The sequence below is a fragment of the Columba livia genome, chromosome 11, assembly GCF_036013475.1.
Source record: "Columba livia isolate bColLiv1 breed racing homer chromosome 11, bColLiv1.pat.W.v2, whole genome shotgun sequence".
NCBI classification, from domain to species: Eukaryota; Metazoa; Chordata; class Aves; order Columbiformes; family Columbidae; genus Columba; species Columba livia.
This window is the reverse complement of record NC_088612.1, coordinates 12,002,628-12,029,284: the sequence shown is the minus strand read 5'-3', so window position 1 is coordinate 12,029,284 and position 26,657 is coordinate 12,002,628. Positions and strand designations below refer to the sequence as shown.

Below are 26,657 nucleotides of genomic sequence, written 5' to 3'. Positions count from 1 at the left end.
AAGAACGGGAGAATGGGAGTCAGGAATTTTTGGATCTCTTCCAAATAGACTCCTACCATATTACCTGATTTTGACCAAGTCGTGGGGTAAAATGCACTCGGAATGACTCCTTTCTGAAATGGGGATGATAATAATAGGTATGTCCCTGGACTCTTGAGAGGAAATTAATTAACATTTGGAAAGCACTTTGAGATTCTTGGATGAAAGATGGTGGAGCTGGAATGCTGGCAACATTAAAATAAGTTGGAATAATGTTAATATTTATTGCATACACTGCTTTCATCTTCAAAGCTCTTTACTAACATCAATGAATGAACAAAGAAAATATTAATAAGATCATATTTACCCATAAAATTTTTCTCCCAAAACATATATATAAATAGATCTGCCTCTAGTTAAAAAATATTAGAAGAAAACCTAAGCACCAATTCCAGTGTCACACACTAAATCCCTAGTGGTGCTGTCCATAGGAAACCTTCTTCAAACTGTGAATAATTAGTTTATACTTTTAATGAGGATAATTGGACCCTGAGCCTAATCTGGCGGCACTGAAGTCACTGGGAATGTATCACCCACTGCCAGGGCTGAAAAATCAAGATAGCGAAGGAAAAAGGAAGAGCAGCGGTTAGAAAATAACCTCAGCTGTGCCGGGGAGGCTGCAGTGAGCAGGAGACACTTCTCTCTGCTGAAGGATGTTATGTTTAAATACAGTTTGTTGTGTCTTTGGAATAAGCTACAGAGAACTGAGCAACACACTGTGCCACCAGGAGAGATATGCAGCAGTCCCAGATATTTCTGGGTGAACATATAGAATTCAGAGCATCCCAGATTTAACTATGGAATTGCACACTATTTTTCTTTTCTTTTCTTTTAAAAAAAGTATATTCTTACTGGCACAGACATGACTATCCCATTATTACTGGGAAGCACAGCCCAGCAATTTACTGAAAACCAGTAAATGAGACAGTCCTTCCAAGTGCATTTTCTGCATTGATTTCAAACCAGTGCCTGAAGAACAGCAAGGGACCTTTCCCTTTGTGTTTCATTTTCCAGTCACCTTCCCTGTTGCAGTCTCTCAGCTGTAAAGATAAATAAAACCAGAGAAAAAGCATTCTGTTGTCATTTCCCCCACATACACACCCTTTCTTTTGAATTAAACACGTTTCCATAGGTCGTCTTCACCACAGCAAATGCAAGGAGTTGCTGGCACTCCCTACGATGATGGACTCGGACACATTCCAGAACATAATGGGCTATAATAGATATTTTTTTTTTCATCTACAGTGCACTTCATAGACTCTGGAGGTCATTTTAGGCAGCTCGTCAATGTCCAATATAAATACAAATATTTCTGTTCAGCATGTTCTCTGCACACCGGATCACTAATATGCACTTGCCAGATGTGCATGCCACAAAAACCAAAGCCATTCTCTATTTTCTCCAGACTTATTGTGAAAAAAGACCTCACATTATCTGTGAAGCGTTTTGCAGCCCAGTCTTGTCAAGACTGTTGCCGTTTCTTTGGAGTTGGCTGAAGGTTTTGCAAAGTTATTCACAGATTAAACTGTCTCAGTTAATCTGCTGTACAGCGATATTCAGAGCTTCAAATATGTTTGGTTTTGGATAGAAATCAAATGTCACCTTTGGGAAATATGCTTATTATTAGCATTAGACATAGCTTTTGGTCAACTTCCAATAACTTTGTTGAATTATAGGGGTTTTGTTGTTGGGTTTTCTTTGTGTCCTGTATTTATGTGTCATGCTTGGGCAGACACTATTTTTTAGCATTTACTGTTTCTAGCGCTCTAGAGAAATTTACAAACATTAATTATTCTGCCTAAGGCATGGCGAGGATCCAGTTAAGAGCATATCACCTCTCTGATGTGGCACATCTAGGCACAGGTAGCATTTTGTAGAAAAAAAACAACACATGAGCAGGAGGCAGCATTTCTATTAACAAATATGCCATAGATGCAGAAAGCATTTCAATGACAGGCCAGACTGACATCCAGACAAACAGCCAAGGTCTTTTTCTCACCATGTGATCTTTTCATAATCCTCCATTTCTCTCCTAGATCAACAGGTTCCTCTTTATTTGTCATTGTCAGCTCTTAGCACAAAGAGCCTTTTGTCTGGAGCTCTGACCCAAACACACAAGACTTTTTTTTGTCCCTTCTTGGCCATATGCTTTCAAACAGACTAATGGATTTCCAAGCTATAAAGCAGAACCTTGACCCCAGAAGGGGAGATGGTTGTGTGACAACATCTCTCTGTTTTGACATCATAATTTATCCCCGCTGCAGCTCTGCTGGCAGCACGAGCCAACTAACAGACAGCACAACCCAGCAAAAATACTTGAACCTGATCCGCTCTATGGCTCGTGCTATGGATACCAGCGCTGGAATCGTGGCAGCGGCGCTTTCTGATGCCGGGGTTTGGAGCAGGGAAAAGCCAAGCCAGGCAATAGCTGCTGCTTTACGTCCTCTTCTACTCCGTTATCACTGCTGTGATGAAGCTATCATGCCTCCTTTGTAAGGCAGAATACATAGCAGAAATCACACTAGTCCTAAAGCCCAGAGGATTCCTGCCGTTTTCCTTATGCCCTGTTATTTAAAGTCCCATTACGAATGCATTCCTGCGTCCCTGGATGTCACTCTAAAAACACGTTGCTGAGGGAGACACCAACAGACAACAAGAAAAAGTTATCTGCCCCGTTTTCTCAATTTGCTGGACGACATCACCAGGCTGCACTCAACCTGCCTAATTAAGAAGGGTCCAAAGAGCTACTGATGGCTTGTATGAACCTTGCTGGTAATATTCTGCACTTGAACACAATACAGAAAGAGTTCATACCCTTTAGCTGGCACTTGTTCCAGACTTTCACAGAAACCCTTTTGTTTTCCACTGGAAATAGCTCCAGAGCTAAATTCCTACCTGTCTCTTCCAGGGTGTGTCTTTGCCACATCACATAATATGGTTTTGCTCAAGGTAAAACTATCCTGGAGCTTCAAGGGTGGCTTAAGAGACACGGTGGGGTGGTGGGGTGCTCAAGAGAAGGGGAACCTGCCTTCTATTTTTTTTTTTGTATTTGCTGAATTTGTCTTCCAGAGAAGAAGTCTTCCATGAAGGTCTGAACTGTGACCTGTTTCATTTGGGAGCTATTTTCTCATGTATTTATGGGATGTGGAAAGCAGAGCCTCCCTATTTGCTGGCCCTCCAGATGAGGGAGAAGGAAAAGAGCTGCTTATCTCTGCATTCAGCCCTTATCTGAGCTCGCCAGCTGGGGCAGCGGCAAGGGGGAGGACAGATCAAGCACAAAGCTTATGTGCACGTAAGAGAAAGGGGAACCTGCACCCAAAAGTACCTCTTATGTTACAAACCACTCCAGACCCAGGGCTGGGGGAGAAGAGAGCAGCACTACGTGGCCTAGAGGTGCCACCACCCACACAGAGTCACCACCACCAAGTCCTGCAAGTGCAAGAGCCCACCAACGTGTTTTTGGATGATATATCAGCACCCACATATGCACACAGACCAACTGAAGTCAGTAGCGGCCCCAGAGGGTCAAGCACAAGATAAATTTTACCATGTGCTGTCTGGATGCCGGGACACAACAAAGCCCAGCCTGTGCTCAGCCGTCCTCAGCCCTCCAGCTTTGCACAAGCAGAGCAATCTCCCTAAAACCCCTGGGGTGCACTTTTCCCTTCCCAACACCACTAACCATCCTTAACATTCAGCATCAGCTCCCCAAAAATTCAGGCTTTGACATTGTGACGTGAGCGTGAGCTGAGGTTACCCAAGATAGAGCCACCATCTCTGAGTTACAAAGCCAAGTCGTTCATGATATGTAATACATTAAAAAAAAAAATCCAGACAGAAAATGCACTGACAGAATTTCTTTCAGAACTTCTGTTACATGAAAATGAACACTAAAGCTTTTAATTTACCTAAGGTTTCTCTCTAAAGAGAAATAAGTACAATTTGTTCAGGACTAGTTGACAGATGTGGAATTAAGTCCTCTGTTATTGCTCCATTTGCTGGATGCAGAAATACTTAACACTTACAGAGGACTTGGAGGATGAGAAGAGCTACAGAAATATCAACTCTCCAGACAAAAATCAGAGACAGAAATACCTGGGTCTGATCCTGGAAGATGCTATGTGCTTTCACCTAGTCCAGAAATCAGTCTTTTCCTTAGCGATCCCCGGTGATTTTCCTGTGGTAAAGCAAAGAAATAAATGGGTGAATAGTATTACTCCCAAGAAGCAGAGTTGTACAAGTTCCTTTCAGTTTGATGTCTCCATCCAGCAAATTCTTTCAAAACAGTAAGTTTACTTTCAGTTGAAATTTCCTTTTTAAAAATTGGAAGCCTTTAACTGAAGGGTCTTTCTTCTGTCTGCTAATTCAAATAGGCTATTAATACTATTTTTCTCTTTTTGTTGTAGACCTCCTGCAGTTTTCTTCCATTTGGGAACAAAAATTCTTTAAAACGATACCAAGAAGTAATTGGCACCTCTTGGCCAAATTGCTCAGAAATAACCAAGCAGTCAGTCACATGCTCACATTTGGGCTTTCTCGATCAATGTCCCAATCAATGTCTCGATCAATTATCGGGACATGACAGAACAAACTTGAGGTCAAACTCCGCTCCAGGAAACCCGGTTATTACGGAGATGTCATACCAGGGATGGTCCCAAACACCAACCGGTGCCAGGGCTTGAGCTGATGTAGAAATCGACTGTATAACAGCTAATAGCCAGAAACAGCATTAAAAACAAAAAGAAAACAAACAGCCCCAGCAATACCCAATTTCTTCTTCCCAGTACAGCAGCAGCACGGCATTGCCTCATGTTTAGAGCTCTGGGGCTGGTTTGAGACTCTCTGAGCTGCCAACTGCCCGTGTTTGGGACACCATGTACCACAACAAACAGGAGTAAATTGTCTGTGTTTAGTTGGAGCCCGTACCTCTTTATCAGCTCAGTGGAGTCACAAAGTGTTCGCTCACACGCAGATTCTGCTCTGATTACAGGCTGTGAGTGGCAAAGCCCATTTTCAGCAAGGCAGCATCACCGAAGCACGGGAAAAGCCACGTCCCCAGCACCTGAGACCTTTCCCACAGAGCACCGCAAACCCCTCCCTCATGTGCCAAAACCCTGGGGATGAGGGAATGGTTGTGAGAAGCCTGGGAACGGTGAAATGGTTTGGTCTCCAGCTGAAATTATTCTATGATTCTACAAAAGGCTGGAGAGTTGTTCCCTTGCAAAGGTCCTCATGCGTTTATGGTCCTTCTCAGGCATCCCTTTAGGTTTTGCTGAGGCGATAGTCCTAGAAAGACAATTAAATGCCCTGTTGTTAATCAGGGTGATGGTTTACCATCATACCTCTAGGGACACATCTCAGGACCAACATCTTGCTTGCCTGGCTTATGGGAAAGGTCTCACTGGAGGTAGCGAGAGTCACACAAACAGTGCTCGACCCTCCGTCCCTTCACTTGCCATTTGCTGCCCTGAAGTTCACAGCCACTTGCAGATTTCTTTAGGAGAAACCATGTTTGCACTTTTAGCCTTTTTACTTTTCTTCCAAATATTTCTTTGCCTGTGGACATCTTTGGGGAGAAAAAAAAATATCCCAGTTTAAACCAAATCCATTGTTTTCACTGAACTGAACTACAGAAAGATTTCAGAACGTGGTTGTGATTTGCCACATCTGTTATTTTTATGCATTGTTTTTATGCCAAGAGTTTCATAAAAGGTGTTACATAACCACATCGTATCACATAATTCAACATGTTTCCACAATTAGGAGCCCACGTGAGCATCCGAGCAATGATCTTGCCTGAGTTTTTATGTTTCTGCACATCTTTTAGCCCAGAGATGAACTGTGATTGTAGTTTCTCATTTCTCCTACAGACTCCGCTGTTGTTTACTGATGACCAAGTTCATCTGTGATCCATGCTGCACGGATCTCTGCTGCATTTGCATTTAAAAAAAAACATATAATGCTTGAATCTTGTGTGCTGTGTAACCGAACAAGCAGAGATCCCATGGTTACAAGTAACTGGATCATCTCTCTTCAAGACACTAATAGGTTCATTGTTTTCCAAATATTGCAAGATGAGCATTTATTGCATGAAAAGAAAAAAATATATTTGCACTGAAAGCTACTGACAGACAGTTGGACCTAAGGCTGGAAAAACAATGGGAGAAAATAATTTAAGTGATTAAATATAAAGCCGCTGTTGCTGTTCACTTGACGAGCAGCTCTCTTCTGAGAGCACAAATAAGCCATCACTACTCATAACCCTCCTGGGGACAGTCCCATATTTCTGAATTCTCCCTCTCGTGAGTGCAGAAATAGACTGTATGTTTGGGGGGTTGGAGAGTTGGACCACGCAGTCACCACCCATCGCACCCCAACAATGTCCTAACGCCTCCCACTGCCAGCGAGGGAGGCAGGTAAGTGAAAAATGAGGGTGGATCTGAGGGAAACCACAGCATCTTCTGCAAAGGCCACTCATGGAACAATTTTGGAGGATCTCAAAGAGGTTTGCAGACTTGGGGTGCCATCCAAGCAGGCAGGGTTCAGCACAGAACCCACTGCTGCTCCAGATGCCAACTCAAAGTGGCTTCAGCTCCATTGCTCCTTTTCCCCACTTCCTTCCCTAGTTAAAAAAAGTAATAATATTTACCCATGAAATTAAGCCAGAAATATCTGCAATTCTGTGAAGAGAGATTCTGTTTCTAGAAGAATCCCCCAAAGGAGACTCTTCCACCTGTGAACTGGGACCAGGACTTTAGGTCTGATGAAGCTTTGCTGTGGAAGAAACGGGTTTATTGGGACATTCTCCACAGTTTTGCCATAGATGAACCACTGAGAACTTTGGAAATTTCCAGCCTGGTGCTGCTTTAAATGAAAAACTCCATCTTGTTCTCCCGGGTCAGATATTTTGCATGCAGTTTCTAATTTGGACCACAGCTCTGGAAAACTTGATTAGAGCTGTGAAAATGGAATTTTTATTAGGGAGAACTGAGCTTTTGCCAAGGTTTATTTTTCAAGGGAGTAGGACCTAATCCTAGAAGTAGTTCCAGGGCTGTGCTCTTCTGGATGCCCTTGCAATGGTTTATGGCAATTACGCAGCCAAACCTGGCCCGACTGGTAATGTTTGCTTTGGACAAGTTGCTACAGATGGCAAGTAACTGCAAATGTACTTCTCAACCTGGTGCAGGCATCCCTGAAAATGCATTTTCTCTAAGTTGTTCTTTTTTTCCCCTCCATTTTTACACAACTAATATGTTCCCAAATCCGTACTACCTAAAAACAACTAAGCATTTAAAGGCACGCAGAGAAAGGAGAATAACGCATCTAACGGAAGCCTGTTAGATACGATCACTAGACAGACAAATCTCTTTGCCAGCTTTCAAAGCTCAAATTTCTGAAAAAAAATCCAATATAAAACCCCCTCTTTAGGTGGATACTTTTCAGGGAATAGCACATCAGCTTCCTCGAGGGAAACCACAAAGCTTATGGCGCGGAGTGACCCTCTGGAGGGAGCTTTACATCTATACAGTGAGCAGCAACCAGACTGAACCAAGCCATCAGTCCAGGAATGCATGGGAAAAGAGCAAATTAAAATGTGTGATACTTGGCAGGTGCCTTTGCGAGCGTAGTACTTGTGAAAGGTGATATTAACAGTACTAGCAGCTGAAGGCTGCTCTTTATTTCAGAGCTGGGGTAGCATGAGCAGGAGCAAAGGCTTCCCAAAAAGGCGCTCCCTCTCCCAGAAGGGCTTTCCCTTGGGTGCAAGAGCTTCTGCAGTACTGCCCACCCGTGCCCATGTCCTTCCAGCTGGCACAGCCACTCAGAGCTCACTGGTGACAATTTGGGATGGGTTTGGCATGAGGAACCCACCACCAAGACATGCTGGGGACACGGACAAGCAGGTCCCAGGGACTTCAAGACCCTCTGTAGGGCACCTGGTGAGGAGCAAAGTGGGACCAGCACTCCTCCAGCTCTACACACATTGGGTCCACTGCTCCCTTCCCACACTAGCAATTAGTTTAATTGCAATATGAGACATGTGGCTCTGGGCATCCAGACTGCTGGAGCAAGGTTCTTGGGGACCCATCATCCCATCGCTGCCTCCAACACACGATGGACTGAAAAACCTCTCTTCTCCAACACAGACACCAGTACCCCCGCCACCCCCTCCCAGTTAATCCACCTGCACTGTGGCAATAGCAACTTAATTCCTCCATGGAAAAATAGTGAGAATTAATTTGTTAGTGTCAAATTATACCTTTGAATGTGCATGTTCAGCTCTCACGGACTTCAATGAAAGCCTGGCCCTGGCACAGGCAGATGCGGGCCTTTGGTGTTTGTAGCGCTTTGAAGTGGGGATGGTGCTGGGAGGTGTGAAATCCTCAGGAGAGGAGAGTTCGCCCCGCACGCCGGCTCCGCCGCGGTCAAGCAGTGGAGCAGAGCGAAAACAACAGGCACGACGCGGGAAATCAGATCCCACAACTTCATTAAGAGTCAGAAAGGAGATCAAAGGAAAGAATTTTCAGCTTAAAAATATAAATAAATAAATAGATAAATAAGGAAAATATGTTTTAAGTTTCCAAGAAAAATCAGAGTTCACTTTGTTACATGAAAATTAATGATTTTGTAAGCTAGGCAGAGCTACCCTGCCGTATGCCTTTCTCTCATTCACACAGAGCAGAAAGTCTTGTTTGCATCCAAACCTCCATGGATTTAATTAAACCCACACCTCCCTGCACGTGGACAATCTGGCCTGTTTACATACAGCTCCTTGCTGTCCTGTTCACGCTTGTCCCCAACATACTCAAACTAAACCCAAAGGACACCAGCCATACTCTTAATTGCACAAATTAAACTGATTTACACAAAACACTGAGGATGAAGGTGGGAGGAAGCTCCGGCCAGGCAAGGACCAGACACACACCTTGTCCCCAGCCCCTTGCAGCCATCCAGATCCCAAAATAGCCAAGATTTTTTCCCTAAGAAAGAGCTTTTCGAGTTTCCTAAGGTGAGGCCAAGGCAGCCAACAGCTCACGGCACATTTCAGTCACAACCTTGTGTTTCTGGTCCACTTAAGCCACCTGGACAAACAGGGACCAAGGGACCAGCCAGTGTCACTGTGGGGCCACTCTCCATCATCTCCTAAAGATCACAGTGATGCCAATGACTGGGAAAAAGCAAATATGAGCTCCAACTTCAGCCTGGGTGAGAGGGAGGATCTGGAGTGCTACAGAACAGCTGATCCCAGCAGCATCACCCCAGGAACCTGATGGAACAAACCCTGCTGGGAGGCGTTCCTGAGTAGGGTGAGATGATGGCCAGCGCAGGCTCCCCAGGGACAAACCATTCCTGGATGTCCCCTGGGATGAAGGGCTGGCTCTGCACAAAGGGAAAGCAGGGGGGTTTCTTTGCCTTGACTTCAGGCTTTGGCATGGCCTCCCACATAATCCTCAGGGCTAAACTGGTGAGATACCAGCTGGGTAAGTGGACTAGTAGGAAAACTGGACAGGCTGCCACACCATTTTGGGGGTACAAAGTCCAAGTGGCAGCTGACGTGCAGTGCCATCCCTCAGGATTGATATTGTCCTTATTAGACACCTGGATGATGGGACAGAGCAGAGGCGAGGTCTCACCACTGTCTGCAAATCCAAAATGGGATCACAGAATCATAGAATGTCCCGAGTTGGAGGGGACCCACAAGAATCATCAAGTCCAACTCCTGCCCCTGGAAATCCCCAAAATGGTGCAGAGGAGACAAAACCAGGCTCTTCTCAGAGGAGCACAGCAAGAGGCAATGGGCAACATGAGACATTTTGAGTAGATAACAGGAAAAAAATGGCTTATTTTTTTCATGAGGGAGATCAAGCACTGGTTGTGGAGAGCTAGAACCATGGAATCAGTTTGGTTGGAAGAGACCCTCAAGACCATCGGATCTAACCGTTAACCCAATACTGGCACTAACCCATGGAGCTCCTTCAGATATTCTCTGAACACAGCCCTGAGCAACCTGATATAGGTGGTCCTGCTTGGAGCAGGGGCTGGACCTTCCACAGGTCCCTTCCAAACTGATGGGACCTGCTGGTCATTGGACAAGGGAATATGCTTTCCCTGTGTCTCTGCACAGTACACACCAGCCCACAGTCTGAGATGATGCTTACTGTAGTCATAAAACAGCACTGAAAGAGCACACTCAAAGTCAGATGAGTCTTACAAACACATCTTCCATGAAACATGCCATCCTAGTCCAAGACTGGACAAGTCATTTTCAAAAAGATTGATCAGGCAATTATTTTTTCTTCCCTGTCACCAACAGCAAACAGTCCTTTGAAATCAAAGGGACATAAAAAAATAGTTAACACTTTTTCAGATGCTTGCTGGCAAGTTCTTTGTACTTAATGATTAGACTTTCCAAGCAAATGTGTCTTTTGATTATACAGTTGGTGGAACCTAAATAGACCTCAAGGAGGCAAATTAAGGACCGTTTTCCTCACTTTTAACCCAAGTGTTAGCCTTTCTAGTGTTCGCTCGAGTACAGCACAACTTCTCTGATACCATCCCATAAATTTGGTGAGAGCCTTATGCATTTATTACAGAAGAGTCTGTCTTCACTTTGGAACAGAGCATCTTTGACTACCTGCAATGGCAGCACTGACCCAGCCACCAGAACATCTGTGACCTCCAGTTCAGCCTGGCTTTCTCCTGACACCAGGATTTCATGGGAAAGCTGCTTTTTCCCTTCTCTCCTGGGTTGTGGGTGTCGGCAAAACTGTGAGGGACACATGAGCACCTTAGGACTGACCCCCATCCATGGCACCCCAGCCCTGCACAGACAGGGCTGACACCCACCTGCTGAACATTCAGAACGTTCAGTGGAATATTGTGCAGGCACATTGTCACTCACTGACAGCCAGTATCCCACATCATAGCAGCAACACCCATCACCCTAAAACCCATGTGGACAATAAGAGACAGTTTCTTGTTTTGCCCCCAAAGCTGCTGCATCAGGAGAGACCTGACAGTGTCACCACTGCAGGTCCATCTTGCACAGGGTCCATGGCTCAGGATCCTCTGCCTTGCACACACACAGGCTCGGATTTGCTTTCCCAAGGGTTAACTTGGGTAGTTTCTATAGAAGTTGCACAGAACCTCCGTTCGAAACCAAACTCAGGCAAGGAGCAGTGCTGGAAACGCCATCTCCTGGCGTCCTCCGAGTTCAGCCACGCTGTCGCTGGAGAGACAACCCGCATCTGAGCTGGCCCCACTTAGCATGGGGTCAATGGCAGAGCGTTGGGGTCTGTGACACATCCATCGAACAGGTCCCCACCACGCTCAGAGCCTGGTGCAGTCCCACACAGCCCAATGCGAATACCAAATATTCTGTCTAAACCTGGCAGATGATGGATCACACACTTTGCATCACTGCCGCAGACCCACCGGAGAGCATCCACGGGTCCCGTGTCCACCCACGCTGCAGGGTGAGCCCCTTCTTGCAAGAAAAGCATCAGCAATTCAACCCCAACTTCAGTGCAGTGGCTCAAAGCACTTCTCAAAATGAGAGGCCAGGCTCCATCCAGTCGCTGCAATGTTAATGGGGGGGGGGGGGCTCTGGTGTTTGCACCCCTGGTTGAGAGGGGAGCTGCTCTACAAAGGGGACGTTCAGCTCAGAGGCAGCGTGGTAGCGAAACCCAGAGCAGACACTGCTCTGTCACTGGGAGGCATCACGTCTGCTCGCCTCCGAATAACCAGCCTGGTGTACAAGAGGAAAAGAGCATATGGGGAGAAGCCTTGGCAAGGCTGGAGGTCGGGTGATCAGCTCCTTGGAGCTGCTCTGCCACCAGCCTGAAAGAACAACTCCATCAGCTGCAGCAAGCAGACCTTCTGCTTCCCCGGTTCAGAATTCATCACAGGCTCCAACACAGACACTCCAGGCTTTTTTCTGCTTTAATTGTTTAAAAATCCTAACTCTGGTTGTTTATTTTTGTAGGCTATTACTGCATTCAACTATTTTAAGACCAACAAAAACCCCAAACCACAAACAAAAAAAAAAAAAAAAAAAAAAAGGAGAAAAAATTTGAAGCCTTTCTCTCATTCTGCTGGTGAAGTTTAATTCATTCTAATTATTTCATATTACTTAGACTATAATAGTTTCATAATTTCTAGTATATTAAGCACTTAATACGTTGTGTCATTTGAAGTCGCATATTAAATTCAGCAAAGTACATTTTAATGAGAGCTAAGTAGTGTGAAAATATTAATACAACATAATAGCTCATTTTTGCACCCACGCTGGTAAGCTGTGTTGCCACTCACGGTGTGCCCAGGCAGGTGAGCGCAGCAGATGCTGGACAAGCTGCCAGGGGAGCACAGCTCAGACAGCCCAGCACATGGGACCTAGGAACACAACACACACCAGAGCCTGGCTGTGGGTCCTGAAAAGGGGCTGGGGACAGGAGTGAGAGCCTCTGGGAATGCAGCAGTACCAGCAGCATGACACGAGTTCCCCCTTGGACAGGGACCCTGTACAACTCCTCTGTGGCTCTCCACAGGGTCACCCTGTGCCATCCCCAGCTGGAGAGATGCAGGGGAAAGTGTACAAGGAAAGTGGTTCAGCTCCTCCACTACAAGCTCCAAAGAGACCCAACTATTAAATTCACACAAGCCACCCACCTCTCAGCTTGCAGAGCTTGACTCTGCCTGTTAGTAACAGAACCAGTTTTACAAAATGTTCCTGAAAGGATGAATCAGTTTTGTAAACTGTCCCTGAAAGGATGTTCAAGCATATTGTGTTCGAGTATACTCTTATCTTAACAACCTAGCTTTTATCTTAGCCTAAATACGCATAGAGTGAGGAGAAGTACATGCAGGAGGTTGAGCAAGTCAGCAGTTATCTAGCTATAGAAGTAGTACGCCTGTGCAGAACCCAAAGGTGAAAGGGACAGAAGTGATGAAGACTACTTACTTCATCCTGAAGACCTCCTGAAAGACCACCAGAGGACACTGCACATGATCAAAATAGTTCCAAGATGTTGCAATCGATGTTGCAATCAATGTTGAGTAACCGTTACGTATCTTAATGAATATATGAATATGTATGTGAATGGACTGTATAAATACTGTGTAACTTAAACTGACCAGCGAAGCCAGCTTTGGGTGCGAACCCCTGGTTTCCCAGCGCTGAAATAAAGCACCGCATATAACTACGCCCGTGGTTATGTGTCCTGATTGCTAACACCCTGGAGAAAAGCCATGCTGAGCTGCTGAGGGGGATAAAGTCTAATAAAACCCACGGGGTTTGATCGAAGACTCACAGGGGGATTAGATTGGAGGCCCCTGGCCCGACCCCAGCTCAGAGCAGGGCTGCCCACCGGCTGGAGGAGCTGCTGGGCAGACACGGGCTGTGCTGGCAGGATGCGGCCCTGCAAGAGGACCCGGTCCTTTGCAAAACAGCAGCCCCGGAAGGTGCCGCCAGAGCGGGCCCACGGGTGGGGGAGGACACCGGGCCGGAGCACCGGAGGCGGGGCTGCACCGCCGGCTGTACCCACGCGGTGGCGACCGAGGCCGCGGAACGGCTGTTCCTCTGCCTAATGAGTCTCAGAAAATAATTACGACAGATCCGCTCTGCGGAACTCCCGGGGATGGCTCACACGGCCGGAACCCCGCGGGCAGCTCAGCCTCCCCGCCGCTCCTGCATCCTGGTGCCCGCAGCCCCGCTGCGGTGCGAGGTGCGTCCCCTCGTTCCGGTCCTCGCAGCCCCGGTGCGTCGTGGAACCGGCGGTGCGGTGTGCGTGTGTGTTCTCTCTCCCCGGTGAGCCCCAGGACCCCGGTGCAAGGTGCATCCCCCCATCCCGGTCTCAGCCCCGCAACCCGTTGAAATGTCGCGCTAAGTTAATTCTGGGCTGAAAACAGGTATTTAGGGCTAATAGGTGTGCGAGCACCTCCACACCCTCTCTCAGAGCTCATTAATGTAATACTTTCATGTGTGAAACGAGCATATAAATGGGCATTAATGAGCTCCCGACTGCGGCGCGGAGGAGATAGGGGGCGGAAAGGGGAACTTAGTGGGTAGCGGGCAGACCCCCACACCCCAGCTAAGAGACCCCGTGTCGGCCGGGCCCGGGGGAGGACCCCGCCCCCCGGAGACGCCCCCATGCGTCAGGCTGTTTCTTAAAGTCGGTTTTTATTAAAGAACCAAAATCACGTACAGAGGGGTCTCTCCCCAGAGCGGGAGAGCGTTGTTTTGCCTCCGGAGTCGCGGACCACCCGTTAAAGTGCTGTTACATCCATAAATTTACAAGGCGGGGGGGGGTAAAGGAGGAAGGGGCCCGAGGCGGGGGGGAGAAGGGGAGGAAATAAATATACATCATAAACAAATAAAAATCCAACAAATACTGTACCAAGAGAATCACAGTACATTTATATCCATTGCACATAGCCACTTTTGTTTCCAGTCTGGACAAAGGTTGAAGAAGCGGACACACAGGGACGGAGGGGGAGGCGGAGCGGGGGATTGCAGGGGGGGCCCGGTTCCCCCTCCGGCCGGCTCGGGGCCGCTCCCCGCTTTATCACCAGTCCGAGGAAAGCCGGGTTCTAAGTCCTCTATGTACAAGTGTCTCCTCGTGGAAATGGCTTGTGTGGGCTCTGCCCGCATGGCTTCGGGAGAAGGCGGGTGTCCAGGGGGGGTCACTGGGGCAGCAGAGGCGGTTTGAAGGAGCAGTTCCCCGTGCAGTGCCGCGGGGTCAGCATTTTGCAGGAGAAATGATGCAGCGCGTCGTGGGCCTCTGTAAAGCGAAGGAGCCGTCACCCCCCGGTTCCCCCGGACGTCCCACGCGGGGGAGTGGGGAGGTGTCGGCCCCTGTGCCCCCCTCGCGTCCTGCCCCGGTACCTTTCAACTTCTGCTGGATGGCGTAGCGCGCTTTCCTCTCCTGGTCCAGCTCATTGCACAGAGTATCTGGAAAAGGGGGGAGGGCATCACAAAGCGCCTGGCATGAGGGGGACACGGGATCCCCGTCAGGGATGCGCTGGGGTCAAGGGCACCGCGTTCGTCCGCAGGGCAAGGGGAGGAGTGGGATAAGATGTGCGTAAAATGGAAGGGGTGCGGGATGTGCGTAAAGGCGGGCATCGCTTCCCAGGTAATTTTACCCCTCGGTTTTTAATTTAGCCCGTGTGGAAATTGCTGCGAGACGGAAGACTCATTCGCTCCCATGTAATGATGCCTCGCACCCGTTTGCGGGGCGGCTCGAAATCCCCAGGCTAAGTGGGGTTCACCAAAAGATATCGTTTGCTTTTGTTTGTTTGGGAGTTTTTTGTGTTAAAAAAATAAATAAAAGAGAGATAAAATTGAGATACAAAATAAAATTAATAATCGCCGGATGGCCGCGGCCGGCCGGGCCGTACCTCGGACGATCTGGAGCTGCTGCACCATCTCCTCTCTATACGCCAGTTCCCGCTTCATCTGGTCCTGGAAGTTATCTGGGGGAGCAGGGAGGTCAGCCCCGGTCCCCGGTGCGAGGCCCGCTCCCCGGCCGGGGCAATGGGGGGGATCGCCTGTACCTTTCAGGCTCTGGAAGTCCCTTTCCAGCTTTTTCCTCAATTCCATTTGCTCCAGGACCAGTTTTTGTAACTCATCTGTTTAAAAATACATAGTGGGGTGAGGGGACCCCGCACTTTTCCATATGGAGGCGGCTCAGCGCGGCGCTAATCGCATTACGTTACATTAATCACAGGAGTTAATCACTCCTGTAGAAAACACAAATACCTCGAGCCGCGGGGAGAGGCCGGGGGGTCCCCACAGGCTCGACCGCCCCGTCCCGGCGGGGTCCCGACCCCCGCCGCCCCCGTCCCGCCGCGGGACGCGCCCCCTCCTCACCTCGGGCCAAATTTTCGATGTCTTTTTCCACCAGCTGCGTCCCGGCAGCATCCATGCCGAGACCGTCCTCCCCTGCGGGGGGACAAAGCCCCGTCAGCCCCACAGCTCGGGGCTCTGCGGACCGAGCATCGCTCCTCGCAGGGACTGCGCGTCGTCCCGCGGAGGGGCCGCGGCGGAGCGCGGAGCGGCGCTTACCTCTGTCGGTATTTACAGGGCTGGGATGCGAGACATTCCTTTGGTCCTGATAGGATTTTCTGGTCTCTAAATCCTCTGCCGCGGAGTGATTGTCTTCTTTATCTTGCTCTTAAAGTTAATAAACCGATTTTCAACCATAAGCAATGAAAGTATGGTCCTGATATATCCTTAATTACATAATTACGGACAAAGCCCTCGTTAAAACCTTCTTAGCGGACATCCTAATCGCTTTGCTATTGGAAAGTAGCTTTGTCCCGCCAGGCCGTGTGCGGCTTCGCCAGCCCATCCCCACTGCACCAGCCCCGTCCGACGGCGGCAGCCCCGGGCCCGGGCGGGGGGGCTTGGCCCCTTCCGCATACGAAAACCGTTTGCTCTTATTTTTCTCCCCAAATCCCCCAAACGAAAGCGGCTGCCTGGTTGCGCCCCCGGGACTGAGCAGCCGGGGTGGGGCAGCGCCTGGGGTCGGTGCTTCGATATACACTGGCTTCCCACCCCCTGGGCCCCCAGCCCGATTTACCCTTAGCCTCTGGGGTGCACAGGTACGCGGCAGGGGCTCCCAGGGAGGCGGCGGTCTTCAGAGGCTGCAGGTGCTCCCCCCTCTCCGGCGCGTACACCTACAAAAAAGCGAGTCAGGAAGGCGGCGGGGACCCGGGGTCGGCCCCGCAGGGACCCCCGGGTGCAAATCTCCCCCGGGCCCGCACCTCGTAGCCGCCACTGCTGCTGCTCCGCTCGGGGCTGCGGTCGGGCTGTTGGCAGCCCTCCTCCGCCGCCAGATCGCCCGCTTTCTCCTCTGGCCCGTCGGCCCCGGCGAGCGGCGGTGGGTCCTCGGTACCGGCCAGCAGCCGGGGCGGCGGCGGCTCCCGTCCCTCGGCGGGGGCGGCGGCAGCGACGGCGTCCTCCTCCTCGTCCTCCGGGAAGCGGTTGGACTCTACATCCACTTCGGGCTCCTCGGCCGTGTCCCCCCCGGGTGAGAGCGAACGGTAGCTAGAGCTGCCCTCGCTGAGGAAGTCCGGGGAGAGGTAGCCGGGCCCGCGGGGGCCCGCTCCGCCGTACGCCTCCCGGGTGCCGTAGAGCTTGGCGATGCTCTCGGCGTCTTTCACCACCGGGCGGAAGGCGGAGAGGTAGCTGCCCTTCCTGGGCAGGGGCAGCGGTGGGAGCAGCGCCTCGTCTCCGGAGCGCTCCTCCTCACCTGCCGCCCGCGACAACGCGCTGGGACAGCGCTCGCCCTCCGCCCCGGCTCCCTCCTGGGGGGTAGCGCTGCTCCTCCCGCTGCCCGACGGCTCCGAGCCCTCCAACTCGCCGTGCCGGCCCGACAGACCCGGCGGTTCGGCCGCCGCCGCTGCCGCCGCCGCAGCCGCTGCCACCACCACGGCCGTGGCCGCCGCCTTGGCCTGGCTCTGAGCCGGGTAGGGCGGCACGGGCAGGCTGCCGGCGGCCGGCCAGAAGACGGGGAAGGAAGGGTAGACGCCGGTGTCCTTGGCGGCTCCGGGCTGGTGGGGTGGCTGGGCCGGTTGGTGCGGGTGGGGGTGCGGAGGTCCCCAAAACATGCCGGGGGGCAGTGCGCCGCCCTTACCCGCCTCACCGCCTCCTGCTCCGCCCAGCGCGTCCTCCTGTTTTTTGGGGCAAAGTCCGAAAGCGGCGGCGGGGAAGCCGTAGGGGTGGGGGAAGAGCGGCGGCGGCAGCTTCTGCAGCATCCCGAAGCCCTTGCTGGGCACAGGGATCACCGGGTAGCTGCGCACCGCGCCCGCCCCGCCGTGCGCGCCCGCCGCCCCGCCATGCGCCGCCGGCAGCCCCAGCGCCCCGCGGTCACCCGCCGGCTCCTGCCCGCTGCAGCGCAGGCTCTTGTGCGCCGGGGCCAGCTCGGGGCCGGCGGGCGGCGGCGGGTGCAACGCGGCCTTGGCGGCCGGGGAACCGGCACCGGGCCCGCCACCGGCAGCCCCTTGCAAGGAGAAGGTCCGCTTGCGGGTGCCGCCGTTGAACATGGCCTTGACATCCTCCCAAGCGTGCGACAGCTCCTCCGTGGCCGTCTTGTCACTGAGCTTGAGGTGACGGCGCCAGGAGTTGAAGTTGGCAGCGTCGGGCTGGGTGTACTTGGAGTCCGGGGTGCGGTGGGAGTGGAAGATGAACTTGTTGGGGGAGAAGTACATGCTGCAGTAGCTGCACTTGATGCACTTGGCGCGGGAGCTGTTGTAACGGGCCGGGATGAAGCTGCCCCGAGAGCCCCAGGCGCACTCGTGCACCACGTCGAAGGCGAAGTTCTCGGGCAGCTTGGGCGGCTTGTGCTCGCCCAGGAAGGACTTGCAGAGCCGCTCCGCCTCCCGCTTGGTGATCATGCCGCAGCGGCGGGAGGAGATGGGCATGGCCCCGGCCCGCCGCAGGATCTCCAGCTGCACTGGCGTGCACTGCACGCAGGTGATGCCCAGGGCCACCCGCCGGTTGTGGATCTCATTGTAGCTGTAGTTCTTGAGCAGCGTGTTGGAGATCTGCGCCAGGCACAGCCGCTCCTGCCCGTCGATGACCAGGGACACGATGGGCACGCCGTACAGAGAGGTCTCACCCACTTGATTGGGCTTGAGGGTATTGGAGCCCTGGTACGGCTGCAGCTCTTGCTTTGAATTTGGGGAGGAGCTTGCATCTCTCCCATTTCCCATCTGACTGGCGATCGCCTCCATTCCCCCTCAAAACGCCCCTGCAAAACAAAATCGGGGAAAGGCGCAGGTTAGAAGCGCTCCCGGGGCCACGCCGCGGCTGCCCGCCGCTGCCCCGCCGCTGCCGGAGCCCGGCTCCGCCGCACGGCTGGCCCAGCTCGGTGCTGCCGGCCCAGGCCCGGAGGCCCCCGGGTGCAAACGCAGGACCCTCCCCGCCCCGGACAGGTCGGCCGGAGAGGTCTGGCGGAGCCGTAGCGCATCCTCTGCGCCGCGGCCGCCGGTACCGAGCTCCGCCGCATCCGCCGCAGGCGCGGACCCGCGGCTGAGCGGCCCCGAGAGCCGGGTGGCAGCGGGCGGCCGGTGCAAGGGCGTCCCGGGAGGGGAGCAACTCCCCGCCCTGGGTCCCCGAGCTGTGCCGGCGTCCGTTGTCTTTGTGCTGGCTCGCCGAGCCGTGCCGGGTCGCCCGTTGCGGCCAGCCCCGGGAGGGCTGCAACAAAACGCGCCGGAGGAAGAGAACGGCGCGTCCCGCAGCGGCGGGGCCGGCGGGAACGGAGCCCAGAGCCGGGCCGGACGAGCAGAAACTTGCCGCTCGGTGCCCGCTGGCGGGCGGAGCGGGGCGACGGGTGCGGCTGGCCGGGAGCCCCTTTGTCGTGTCTCCGGCAGGCGATTAGGAGCGGGCGGATTAGGGGCCGGGGCGGGCAGGACCCGTAGCACGTAGCAGCAGAAGGGCAGCAGCGAGCCAGGCAAATTGGCTTAGCGGGGAGGGCTCACGGCGGTAAGCCGCTTCCCCGGTAATTACACGAAATAACGGGGAGCGCCTCCCGAAAACGCGCCCTGATCTCCCCCCCAGCTCTCCATCCCCTCGATCCGCGGCCCGCGGCACTTACCGCTCCGCGGAGCCCGGCTGGACGTGCAGGCTCTCCTCGGGGCTAGGGGCCGCAGCCCGGCGCCGGGGCCGCCATCAGCCGCAGGGCCCTTCCCCACTGAGCCCTTTACCGTGGGCAGCCTCCGGGGCGCGGGGCGGGCGGGCAGCGGTGCGCCCTTCACCGACGCCTCGGGGCCGCCGCCCGCCCCGCCGCTGCCGCCTCCGCCGCGTCCGCCCGGGCGAGATGCAACAAGAGCGAGTGACCAGCCGCGCCACCGAGGGAGGATCCGGATCCGTACTTGGAGACGCTGCACATTGATCCGGTGACAGCTAAAATAACGGGAAGACACACCCACTTAGCACCAGCATATTTACATTAACTGCCTCCGGGACCCCGCGGCCGTCAATCACCGATGCGCTCCAGTCAATCACGGCGCGGCTTTAAGGCACGGCGGAACGGGGCGGGGGAGGGTGTGGGGGGCCGCCACCGAGCGGGGACCCGCCCGGGCTGCCCGAGGTAAGAGCGGGGATCAGCCCCGGGCCGCACCTGCGCGGCGCTCCGCACTGCTCAGCGTCTTTCCGTGCCCCACCCCTCCCCACCTCCCGCCGTGAGGGCATCCCCGGGGGGAGCGATGCTCGTTGAAAGTTTGCGCAGGGAACGGGCGACAACGAAAAGAGGAGACCGGGGGGAGGTTGTGGAGGCGCCCCATCGAAATCGGGGTTGCGCTGCTACTGCGCATCCCTTCTCCGCCGGGATGCGCGTTCCGCCGGCGGGGCGCGGGTGCGGAAGCGGCACCGGGGTTGAGGTGGGGACACCTGGGCGGCAACGAAATCGCCGGGAGGTGAGCTCGGGGGGGAAGCGCCCGTGTTTTTTCGTTCCCCATGGGGGCCCACTCCACCCCGGCAGGACCGGCGGGGACCACCCTCTCCGGTGGCCGCCGGTCCTGCCGGTGTGGCGGGGGCCCGTAGTCGCGTCCCTGCCCCGGTCGGGTTCCCGCATGCAGCGCTCGTCGCGGCCACATTAATTAAACTGTAATTAATCATCGCGTCCGGCCGCGATCGGCGCAATTACACTGATCAAACAGAAGTTAATAACAGCGCGGATCGCCCCCAGCTATCACTTTTGTATGTCCCCCCCTTTCCCCGCCGTTAGAAGCGGCACCGGGAGGATGCGGCGGAGCCGGCTCAGAGCGAAACGCAGGTGCGGAGCCACCGATCCCCTCCGCGCTCCCTGGGCCGCCGCGGTTGAATCGGCCTCGGTCCACGCTCCCACGCGGGAAAGTGGCCTCAGTTTTCCCCTGGGACGTCCCGTCGTGGGGACACGGACCAGGTGCTGCCGGCCGGGCCTTGCGGTGCGGCCTTCCCGCAATGATCGCAACCCGAGCCGGTAATTATTCCTCTCCTTTTAATTATTTAACCTTCCTCCACCCTCTCCATCCTCCAGCTGGGCGGACGCAAGAGCGCGGTGAGACGCGCCCGCGCTGGGGCCAAGCCCCGCTGCCCCTTTAGCCGCTGAATTTCGGGTGATCCCACGCGCTAAATACCCGCAGTGGCTGCGGAACCGGGAGCGGGCGGCGGTGGTGCCGACCAAGCCGCCACCCTCCATTCCCGGGGCCGCTCCTGCGGTGGCACGTCGATGGGGGCTCCGGGAGGATGCGGCTCTGCCCCGGCTTCCTCCACCGTGCCCCTCCCCGGGCCCTACGGCTTCCCCGGTACCCGCAGAGCTCCTGCGGAGCCGTGGAGCCGGCTCACGGCTCACCCCGACGGCGGAGCGGCAGCGGGGAAGCCTCAGGGCAGGGACCCGCTCCGGCCCCGCCGCTCCGGCCGCTCTCTCTCCCCGCCGGCGCCCCGCTCCTCGCAGCCACCGTATCTTTTAACAGTTGAATTGACTGCAGTTTTTGTCAGTTAATTAGGTTTAATTTACATAATTAGTACAGTATAAAGAGTATTGGGGATAATCAGGAGGTACGTCTCGCTTACTGTGTAAACACGGATTCAGAATTAAAAATCAGATGTAATTAAGGCGTGTGCGCGCGGCTTTTAATTGTAATGAATTTCTAATTAACGCTCAACGATCGCCGCACGCGAGAGCCGGGACGTTTGCGGGCGCCGCCGCCGCCCCGGGCGCCCCCTCGGCGGACGCCGAACGGGTCGGGTTGCGCGTCCGAGGAAGGTGCCCGGAGGGGCGCGCTGGGACCCCCCGGCTGCCCGGGAGGCGGCGGGCAGGGCGGTGAACCCCGGCGGGACCGCCCTGCCCCGGGCCGGTGCCGCTGGCAGGAGAGGCCGGTGGATAATTTAGGTTAAAACTTAGGGAGCCGCGTCACGGGTGTATAAATAAATAATCACGCGGGGACGGGCGCGAAAGGCCCCTCTCTCCTGGAGGGCTGTGCCGAGATTGCCACATAAATCACGGCGGTCTAATTCAGTGGAAGTTTAATAAACGCCTCCTATTGGAAATGAATGTTCCCCATTTAACAGTTGTATCAGCACCATATAAAACCATGACCCCAATAAATTTAATTTTAGAGGCCGATCAATCCGGGCTTCTCTCTATCGATCTGCAGCGGCTCTGCGCCTTTACAACCTCTTCCGCGGCCCTTCCCGGGGAGGCGGGGGAAGGAGCGTTTCGATTAGACTCTTTATTAGGAAAAGATTGCTCCGAGAGGCCTGAAAATTAAACGGTGACATTTTAATTACTGGACATTGACAAAGGGAGCCGGCGGTGACTCTCTGCAGGCCAGGCACACTCCGCACCCGCGGAGGGCGGGCAGGGACGGGCAGCAACACGGCGGGGGGAGGCGGATCGGGACCCCCCGGGACTCCTGCCGTGCGACCCCCTGGGAGCCCGCGGGGCCCTCTCGGTGTGGCCCAGAACCCTTTCCAAGTGCCCCAAGTGCACGCCTGTCCCCCACCCCGACACACCCCCGCTGTGCACCCCAGTTCTTCCACTCCACACCTTCTGTGCATCAATCCCACTCTGCCCCTCCAGCGCCCCCTCGGTCCGCCCAGCATGTGCCCCGGCCCCTCCCAACATGCACCTACTTGATGTTCGCCAGGTCCCCCACTGTCCAATCCCCCCAACTGCTGTCACCTCGTTGTCCCCTGTCCCCCAAGTCCCAATCTCCCTCCATGACAGTGCTGTCCCTCACCCTTTCAGCCACCCAAACCCACCCCTCACCTTCCCCCTGGCTCTGAATCTGCCCAGTTTCCCTTGGCTGGAGCAGCTGCGGGGCGATGTGGCTGTGGAGGAACGCAACATACACGATCAATAGACATGACTTTATTGATTAGGTTAAACCAGCATCTTTGTGGAGATGGAGCAGGATGAGCCGAGGGCAGGAATTAACGCTGCCTTCGCCCTGCCAGGCCGTGCCAGGGAAGCCGGGCACCATGGCCCTCCAGGACAGAGCTGCTCTCAGCATCCAGCAGCTTTGTCTCAGCTGCTGAGAAGTTTTCCTCCTCCTGCCTGTAAAAGCCCCAGACATCCATTTGCTATTAAACATCTCCCGGCCTGACCGGCTACTTATAAACCTTGAACTTTCACTGCAGGACTCGACGGCAAGAGCAGCCGCAGTGGGGTACCGGCGAAGCAGCAGCCGCGCCAGTAGCCGCTAAGGCTCAATCTATAAATCCTGTCCTTAGTGCACACTTGTAGTTTACGGCCATACCCTTTCCTGAAGGTAAAGCAGCCCCGGGTCAGTGCAGCTCCAGCTGCAGCTTCCTGCAGGGAAAGGTTCAGACCTCTGAGTTTTGATTTTCTTAAAGCACAATCTTCTTTTTATTCTATGTGACCAAAAGACTTTAATGTAGTTAGAAATTTTATTTTTTTTCCCCCTATTAGCCAAGGCCAGGCAGCCCACTGGTGCAATACTGGTGAGTTAGGGGAGCAGGATGAGGCCACCGTCCCCTCTTCCCTCCAGACGGCTCCCCCAGGGAAAGCTGAATATGGTTTACTCTAAAATAACCGCTATACCTCAAGACCTCACCATCATGTACTGGGCCCCAGCTCCCCCTCCCTGCTGGAGAGTCCCTCTGCTCCCCAGGGCCTGGCTCCCACCCCAGGGACATTGTCCCCGCTGAGCATTTGGGGCTTGGGCTGGTTCCTGCCCAGGGCAGCCCCAGGACGACAGGGACTGGGCTGTGCAGGGCCAGAGTCACCCACAAATAACATTGCATGGCTGAAGAGGGTCTCCTGAGAACCCTCTGGAGATGCTGAGGCCAGAGCTGGTTCTTCTGCAGCTCTCCAAGAGCTGGGGTCACCTGTGATGTGTTTAACTTGGCTCATGGCAGCTGAGCGAGGACGGGGCTCCTGGGGGTGCTGTCAGGTCTCTCACGTGTTTGTCTCTGCTGGTCACACATCTGAGCGGGAGCAGGAGGAAGAGCCTCTGCATGAAGATGCTTTGCCCCCAAGAGGCTGAGCAGCCTCGGAGCCCTTCGCAGGGAGCAGCACGGGGGCCACCAGCTTCGACCCCTTGCAGGGGAGAAGGATTTGCTGCTCCAATTCACTGCCCAAAGAGGCCAAGGGTGTTTTTGTGTGCCTTGGACCCCTGCACTGTGGGGAGCCCCCCCAGAGCAGAGACCCTGGGGCGTTTCAGCTCTTGCAGTCCTTGATCTGCCTCCTCCCTCCTCTTCCTCACCAGCCAAGGCTGCAGCTCCCCGGGGTGGGTCCCAGGTGCAGCTCCTGTGGGGCTGGACGCTGATGGCCCCCCTGGGCTGTCCTGCCTGTAGGCAGCGCTGGGCAGAGGGGACACAGAGCCAGCCAGCCAACTGAGCCCAGTGTCTGCCCTGGTGGCATCACCCCCATCTGCAGCCGAAATCTCTGTCACCAGACAGTGGCTTCTGCCCGAGAGCCTCCACAGCCTTCGCTCTCCATCAGTGGATTTTGCTCCTTCCACAAATAAGGATTTTTTTTCCAGCTAAGACCCAAATTCCCAGGTTTTGCTTCAGAGGTTGCCCACACACCCCGTGTCACAGAGGCGGTGGGTCCCTGCGGTCCGTCCGTTCGCCATTGATGCCTCCAGGTGAATTTCCCTGCAGGACCACAGAGCTCTGTGAGGCAGGAGAACACGTACGCCACTCTCAGATCAAATTCTCTGGTTTGCTGATGCTCTCAGATGTCAAAGGGATCAAACAATTCTCCTAAGAGCTGTTTCTAGTGATTGCTTGGTTATTAACGTTAGCCCATCGCTGGCCACTGCTGTCCCTGCTCCACAGACACTAACCCCGGGGAGAGCACAGGTCGGGGACCCTTCGCAGCTCTTGAAGCTGCAGCCGGCTGCAATTCCCCATTTCTGGTTTCTTTGCCAGACGTACACATGCAGACAGACACACACACACACGTACATGCAGCTTTTCAGGCTGTTATTAGGAAAACAAAGATTGTCACTTTGCCTTTGGAAAGCTGGCAGCAGGATGCATTTGGCCATGGGATACAAGAAACAGAATATTTTCTGGTTCTCTGCTGCGTTTAAGGGCAAACTACCCCAGGCTCATCTCACAGGATGAGCTTTGCCTGGCAAGGACCACGGGCAGGGAAAAGCTGAAAATATGGGAAGTCCTGACACAGATGGGATGTACTCAGTTTTTCCCAGAGCCTGCGAGCTCCCGTGTACATGTGCCTGTAGGAGGCTGGGTCTGTAGTACCACCGTGACTGAGGTTCCAGAGCTGAGACAGGTGTGGGCTGCTGGTGGAATCCCTGAATGAGCTGGGGGGATGAGGAGTGGGACTGGGGAAGATGGGAGGGTCTCTCGGCCCTCTGATAGTATCCAGTGCTGGAATTGTGTGTTTCTCATGCACCTCCCCATGCCATCTTCTGAGCAGAACTCAGCTGTAGGGAATAACATTGCTGCATTTTCTGCAAGTTTTTCAAACAAGAGATGCCCTGATTCAGGCTCCAAAAAATATCCCAGCAGGAAAGAGAGAGTGACAATGTCCCCAGGCAGCCCTGGCTCAGTGCAGCATGGAGAGCAGCACCACCAAGCCCCTTTGCAGCACCTGGTGCTTCCAGCCCTGCCTGGCAGCTGGAAAATCTCCCTGCCTGCTCCTTTCCCATCCCCAGAGCAGGTTTAGGGGCCGGGATGACGTTACAGGTGAGGCTGGCGGCAGAGCCAGGGGCTGGGCTTGTGCTGGCACGTTTCACGTGTCTCTGTCATCTCAAAGTCACCTCTGCGTGCAGCCAGCCCCTGCGCAGAGGGACGTTTCCTTGGCCCGAACCAACACTGCCAGACCCCACTTTGTTGTCCCCCTTGCAGGGCTGCACCTAGGGGACCCCTTCAGTTGGGTTTGGGGGGGACCCTGCACCACACTGGGTGCCCTGGCTCACCCTGGCCTGCACATACACAGGGTCCACACTTGCTGAAGGGAGAGGAGCCCAGGTTTGGTGCAGACCTGCTGGGGATGGGGGCACCCAGCAGAGCCAAATCTGCCCAGATCCCAGTCTGATTTTATTCCCTTCCCCCACTTCCTCTTACTTTCATCCCTTGGTGCAGGTGGGTGGTGCTGAGAATTGGGCTGAATTGCTTGAATTGGGCTCTGTGGGCACCGGGGGTTTGCACAGACAGGTGCAAAGCAGGGCCAGAACGCAGGTTGGAAGGGGAGAGTGAGGCGCTGTGCTGGGGGGACCCCAGGAGCCCCCATGCAGCAATGCAGCCTGGGCTGTGGGGTCCAGACCTCCCATAGGGATCCACCGCCTCAGAGGCGCCACCTCCAAGGCAGGAGGGGACAGTTTGGGGAGACCCAACCATGCCGCCACTCAGCACTGGGGGTAATGGCAAGGCTGGCCGTGCTGAAGGGGAGCCAAGTTTTCCCCAACCCACCTGCTCCATTCTCCCATCCAGGTATAATCGCCCCCAAAACAGCGTTAACCCCCTGCTGGGAGTGGCGCGGGGTGGCAGCGCTGTCACTGAGCAGAGCCCTGGCTGCACCAAACCCAAGGACTTGGGGAAGGAAAGATGACAAGAGACTCCAAATCTCCCCCAAGATCACTGGGTTGACTAAGTTTTCTGATGAAGAACCATGCCAGTGAATTATAACACTGTCAGCCTC

The 26,657-nt window shown here is 54.2% G+C and overlaps 1 protein-coding gene across 1 annotated transcript; it reads right to left on the bottom strand.

Annotated features, from left to right (window-relative positions):
• Positions 1-14,198: 14,198 nt before the first annotated feature.
• On the bottom strand, positions 14,199-20,054 carry SKOR1 (SKI family transcriptional corepressor 1). Its single transcript, XM_065076772.1, has 9 exons — positions 19,635-20,054; positions 16,801-18,788; positions 16,617-16,713; positions 16,100-16,207; positions 15,905-15,976; positions 15,589-15,663; positions 15,433-15,507; positions 14,921-14,986; positions 14,199-14,816 (listed from the first exon to the last, which is right to left on the bottom strand). Exons 2-9 carry the CDS (start codon positions 18,769-18,771, stop codon positions 14,719-14,721), a joined length of 2,562 nt encoding a protein of 853 aa, XP_064932844.1. The 5' UTR covers positions 18,772-18,788; positions 19,635-20,054; the 3' UTR covers positions 14,199-14,718.
• Positions 20,055-26,657: the final 6,603 nt, after the last annotated feature.

What these genes read in the sequence shown, in the direction of transcription:
- SKOR1 (XM_065076772.1), bottom strand. Translation starts at nt 18,771, where the DNA reads ATGGAGGCGATCGCCAGTCAGATGGGAAATGGGAGAGATGCAAGCTCC. An exon ending in CCCTGTAAATACCGACAGAG is followed by an intron (nt 15,977 to 16,099) that starts GTAAGCGCCGCT and finishes GTCCCCCCGCAG; the next exon opens with GGGAGGACGGTCTCGGCATG. An exon ending in GCAGCTCCAGATCGTCCGAG is followed by an intron (nt 14,987 to 15,432) that starts GTACGGCCCGGC and finishes CCCCTTTTCCAG; the next exon opens with ATACTCTGTGCAATGAGCTG.